General features: G+C 38.2%; 1 protein-coding gene across 1 annotated transcript; it reads right to left on the bottom strand.

Annotated features, from left to right (window-relative positions):
- Positions 1-1,486: 1,486 nt before the first annotated feature.
- Positions 1,487-2,437, bottom strand: LOC126851918 (piggyBac transposable element-derived protein 4-like). Its single transcript, XM_050596252.1, has one exon. The coding sequence runs from the start codon at positions 2,435-2,437 to the stop codon at positions 1,487-1,489; it is 951 nt and encodes a 316-aa protein (XP_050452209.1).
- Between the last annotated feature and the right edge of the window lie 3,681 nt (positions 2,438-6,118).

Raw genomic sequence — 6,118 nt, 5'->3', positions numbered from 1 at the left:
GTGCTTCTCCGGAAGGCGATATGGTCTCACGTTCACCGGCGAGGTATTGGCACGCGTGTTTATCTCGTATTCGACCGTCGCGGTGCATGTCAGTGGTTCTTCGTCCACATGAAATATATCACAAAAATCTTCGCATATCCGTAGAGTGCCTGTTTTTCTTCGATATTTAGATCCTGGGTGCGCAACAATTGTCATATATGTGCGTTTCGCGAGATTTTAGTTTTTGAATTATTCCTTGTGTGTATCGTATACATTTCAGACGTCGTGTCACTCTCTATTTCTTCGAGTGCGATAAGGGGCGTTTGCATCTCGACTTTTCTGTCTGTGGTGTTAATGACGCTGGGCACGTGTAGTCCGCGGTGTTTACTATACAGTTCCCGATATATAATCCGGGTGCTTTTTCTTCTGCGCGAACGATTCCTATTCGGTTTTAATCCGTTCTGGCCTTTATTATCGTTTCACTGTGCGGCTTTAAAATTATTTTGTTAACCACTTGCGCTGGCAAAAAATTCACTGACACGTGTACCAGAACGGTCCAGTGTAACTCGCTGGGAGGCGTCACGCAGTGTTCGATGCCTCAGAGAAATCGGAAAAAGATTTATATTTTCTAAACTAATTTATCGTGGACCTAGAACTTTTTATAGTTTTTTGAAGGGAATATGAAGCATCGGTTGATTATAAAATTATACAAATATTAATATTTAATTTATTTATTAATAATCATGCAACGTATGATATCTTTCGAAACAGTCTGGAACATGCAATGGTACAAGGCATTTCTTACATTCCCATACAGTTTCACTTCGCCTTTTGTGTTTGGTACACACTCTACACCTTCGCTGTGGATTCTTTTTGGCATTTGTGGGTGGAATATTTCTCGGGAAATGTCCCCATTGCGTTGCCTCTAAACGATTGGCTGTGCTTTCAACAGACATCGTTCCGCGTTTTTTATAATCGGGAATACACACAGCCTGTAATAGTTGCTCTGCCACATCTAATCGAAATTTCAGGAAGGAAAATTTCTTGCTTTTTGCTATATCCATTTTCTTACAGAATAAAACATAAGAATTAAAAAGCGCAACATCCGCTAAGTAAAAAAATATTTTTTATAGCTTTTTACATATTTTCTCATAAGAGAAAAAGAAGATAAATGACTATCTTGTAAATCCACCCCACCCATGCCACCCATGTTATTGTACTCCAAAACAATGTTGGATTTTGTTACAGGGTCGTTGTTATTTTTCCACCTCTTCTTTTCTACTTCTTTCATCTCTACTTTCGAATGCTTTGTGGACATTACGTATATGTCTTTTTTGTCTTTCCATCTGGCAACTAAGATACCATTAGACGATCTTGAGATCACATCAGATCATTTCAATTTTTCCGCTGCTAGTTCTTTGGGCATATGCTTTCTGTTACACCTCACTGTTCCTATGGCATTCGTTTTTATAGATTGTAACTTTGCAAATAGACTTGGTGATGAATATTAATTGTCGAGAAACAGAGTGTGACCGTAACCAGATATTGTTGTGCACATAAACATTGTAACACTTTCCGATGCACTTGTGTCAGCATTTTTATTTATATCCTGACCTGTGTATATCTTGAATTGAATGCAGTATCCAGATTTTGATTTGCACAGTTTATAAAATTTTACTCCAAAGCGGGCCCTTTTCGATGGGTTATACTGTTTATATGCCATACGGCCTGTATATTTCATTAGTGATTCGTCTAATGATAGATCTTCCTCGGGAGTGTAAATAGTCTTAAATTTTTCATTGAAATAATCGATTATACTTCTCAATTTCCATAAACGATCATTATTGTGGTCTTCAACATCGTTGTTACTAAAGTGTAAAAAGCGCGATAACTGGGAAAATCTCCAAAATGGCATTATTTTTCGAAATATCGGAGTTTCGATTATACTTCTTTTCGACCAATAAGATTGAAGACTGTTTTTCTTCACTTGCGACATCAGAATGCATAAAGCAAAATATGCTTTTATTTCGTCAAGATTTGTATCTCTCCAATTATCTTCATATTTTTTTAATTTGTGAGTTTTATTTCGGAGTATCTGGCTCGCGTAACGATTCGTTTCAGTTACGATAATTTGCCAAAAGTCTTCCGTTAGTATTTCATTTATCATTTGTAAAACTGTGACACTTTGCCCAAAAGGTATATTTATTTTCGAAGTTCGTGAATATTTCCAAATTTTAGTTATATTTTCGGTATCTTTCCATACCCATTCATTAGGAATAAGATCAATTTCACAATCTTCATTTATGTATTCTTTCTCGTCATCAGATAAAATTCTTCGCCGGTTTCGGAGTGGAAAAATTATTTCATCGAAGTCACTATCACTATGACTATCACTACCATCGTGTTTTCTTTTTCCATTTGTCGAAATAATGTCGTTAACTTCACTTTTGCTTTCCATTTTAGAATATGGGTTAAATATTGATAACTGTACGCTATGCAGTGCACTGATGATCTGTACTCTGACAACAATCCCACCTGACGTGCCACGCACGTCGTTTCTGTTTCTGTAACAATCGCATGACGATGTACATACCACGTCGTGGGCGATTCTGTGACAAAAGCATTACGACGTGCGTGGCACGTCTTTCCAGCGCAAGTGGTTAAATGAATGGAAATTTAGCACGGCGTTTCCTATTTTTAATTGGTTGTGTTTATAGTCACAGGTTACGGAATGTTGACGAAGGAAATCGATTCCTAAAATCCCTTCATACGCGATTGGAATATCGTCTCTTACCACGTAAAATGCATGTTTTACTTTTTGATTATTTATTCTAATTGTTCCGTACATTTTTCCGATGATGTATATTTTGTGTCCGGTTACTCCGGTGAGCGCAATTTTTTCTTCTTGGATGAGCGTGTCGTCTTTCAAATGCTTTAATTTTATTAATGATATAGTAGAGCCTGAATCATATAACATTTGAATTTCCTCATTTTTTATTTGTCGCGTGAGAATGGTTATTAACAATAATTCGTTTTTTGCTTGATTACGCGATGCTTCTTTTATGTGTTATATCCCGATATTCTACTGCGGGTCGCGTTTTCTTCCTAAAGTTATCCTTTTCTTCTCCGCTGCTGCTACCGTCGAATTTCGTTTAAATTGACGCGGTAGTCTTTTCGACTCGGAAATTTTTTCGTTTGATTTTTTATTATTTTCCTTTGATTTATCCGCGTGTGTTCTCGGTCGTCCGTTTAAGCTCCAACATTCTTCACGATTGTGTACGACTGACGGTTCGGGGCTCGTTGTACTGGATCATTGTTCGGGAACGATGCGTTGTCTGTTGAGGTGTCGTGGCTCTGCGCTGGTCCTTGGACGCTGGCACTCCTATTTGGGTTTCATCTGCTTGGCTCTCGTCTGACTTATCATTCGTCTATGTTGCTTCCGCTGTTGTCCGTCAGCTTTAATTTATTGTTTACTGAGTTGTCTGTTTTAACCTTTGGATTTTTTCAAGCCTTCTCGGCTGTTCCTGACGGTCCTGGCGATCCCACCGCTGCCACCAATTTGTTGTGCCTCGCAGGGAGGCATTGGAATTTTGGGATTTTGCCACCAAAGGCTTAGGATCCGAGGACCAGGTCAGGAGCCGGTTTATTGAAAATTTTATAATTTTTCGTCTAAATAAATCAGTTTTATTCTTATATATTGAGTCACTTTCTTTTCGTTCCCGTTCACAGTTGTGCGTATCACGGTATAGGATTACATCGGCGCGAATCGGATATCGCGGTCACGGTCGCAAGATCAGCTGTGGCTTCGTTCGCGTAATAGTTCGTGTCGCGGCTAGACTAGAGATTCCTTGAGTTAGGTTGATTGCGGTAACTGTCCGATATCTCTCGTTAAGAATGATTGCTCGCCGCGTATTCGCAGTGGTATCTTTTATTACATCCATTTCGATTGATTTTTTGGAGGGGATCCCTTAGCGACATGACCATATATGGTCGTGTCGCTTATTTCAAATGGTTAGGCCAAAATGCAAGTGAAGATATGGTTCGATCGAAATTCCTTGCATTTCCGGTGGTTCGATCTTCTTCGCGCTCGCATAGTCTTGGCGCGTGGCTCGCTTCATCAGCGTTTCGCGCTCGTAACATTATACATCTTTTGCGATATCTCGCTATAATACGCGGAAGGCGTATTACAAAAATAGTTTAAATTAATAATATTTAAGATTAATAATAATAGTTATAGCTAATTTTGGGCTATAACAGTATAGTTTATTTTATATAGTTTATTTACAAAGTTTACAGTTATCGAATATATTTTTTAATTGTTATTTAAGTTTATTTAAAGATTGTGATGGTTGGTTCCATCATCGTAATTTATCAATTAGAAATAATACAATTATATTTGTTTGGCATTGTATTGAAGTAATGGCTTGCTCCATATTTATTTACTAAATATTCTCAGATAGCCAAGTCTGCACCCGATCAAGGGCTGACAGTTAGCTGCCGAACAAAAAGGCCCGACAATAATAATGCTTTGCCTTTAAATATCGATTGTCATTGACCTTCTAGATGGATCCAAACTAAAATTATGGCAAACAAGCCGCACAAAATTGTCGCCGGAAGAGCATCAATTTCTCAATCCTTCTAGAAGGACACGAGACAATAAAAGCGACCGGCAAACGAATCTCCGGGCACTAAGCTCAGAGTATTCGACAAGCTATATCATTTGAGATCGTTCAATCACAAATTCTGTTACTCGTCCGTAGCTTGCGGTATAGAGAGTCGACGTTCAACGCGAACGATCTTTTCACGGTTTTCCGTTGCTCGCGCATTGCTGCATTGTAAATATTTGTAAAATAGTTTTTTATTCATGTAATTAAATTGTACTTTGTTAAACTGTGTCGCATATCTCTTATTCTAACTCCGTCTAAACTCGTCCTTCTCGGAATCGCTGTGCTCGCGTCCCGGTTCATTCAAGTCATAAACAACTCCCTTAAAAAGAGCTTTGTTTAGAACTTTTAGGAGCCTCGGATTAAATTGGAATTGCGGCGGGGACTATGCAAACGAACTATAGACTATCAGATCATATAATGTGCGGTCTCTATATAAACCGGAGGCAATTAAGGCTTTACTGGAGCAAATAAGGTAAATTGAACATAGTGACAATCGGTGACATTTGTTTGGATACGGAACGATTGGACACCGCTTGATTGGATACGTAGTATTGGACATTACAATTGGACGCACACTGCACAATTAAACACTGCACTATTGGACACACACACTGCATAATTGGACAGCGCATTATTGGACATCGTTTGATTGGACACGTTCCGATTGGACACTACAATTGGACACGCACACAGCACGATTGGATACGCACACTGCACGATTGGACACCGTACGTTTGGATACCGCATATTGAGCACTGTAAACCCATGTGGAACCTCATTTTGCATTAAAAAGTATACGCATGGAGGCAGTATTTTGTCCCTCTTGCGGAGGGGTCTCCACTATCAAAAAACTAGACACATTAATTTATGTTGAACCGCTCTTTGCGTGTAAAGTTGTAAACCCATGTGAAACCTCTCTTCGCATTAAAAAGTGTTTATTTTTTATTGCGAAGTGAGATTCCACATAAGTTGTGTTCAATCAAACGGTGTCCAATCATGTAGTGTGCGTGTTCAATCGTATAGTGTCCAATCGAGCGATATTCAATTATTCCGTCTCCTAACGAAATATGTCCGTGGCAATTAAAAAAATCAAATAGCTGGATGAGATTGTGAATGAAGAATGATATGAAATTACAATCTTTAAAAGTGATAAATCGTTGGAAAAACCGAGAATTTGGAGTGATTCTCATTGACAAGGCATAATCAAATAATAATTCAAATAATTATTGTATACAATTAAATTTTTTCAGCATGTTGAAAAAAAAAAGTTACCGAAGACAGAATCGAACTTGACGCTACGAGTTACGAAGCAAGCATCTTACTTACCAAGCTTACTCACTCACTTATTTTTACCTTGTAAAGATATGATTATTCATAAATAAAGTGTTTACACAATTGCTGCACGGTTGTGGGTAGCACGCAAAATGTTTTTTATCGACACTATCGATGTTGTATCGACACTTTTACACTTT

Source organism: Cataglyphis hispanica, chromosome 9, assembly GCF_021464435.1.
Source record: "Cataglyphis hispanica isolate Lineage 1 chromosome 9, ULB_Chis1_1.0, whole genome shotgun sequence".
NCBI lineage: Eukaryota > Metazoa > Arthropoda > Insecta > Hymenoptera > Formicidae > Cataglyphis > Cataglyphis hispanica.
Note: the sequence above shows the minus strand (reverse complement) of the source record. Positions and strands in the feature narration are given on the sequence as shown.

Excerpts from the sequence above, each read along its gene's own strand:
- LOC126851918 (XM_050596252.1), bottom strand. The coding sequence starts at position 2,437 with ATGGAAAGCAAAAGTGAAGTTAACGACATTATTTCGACAAATGGAAAA.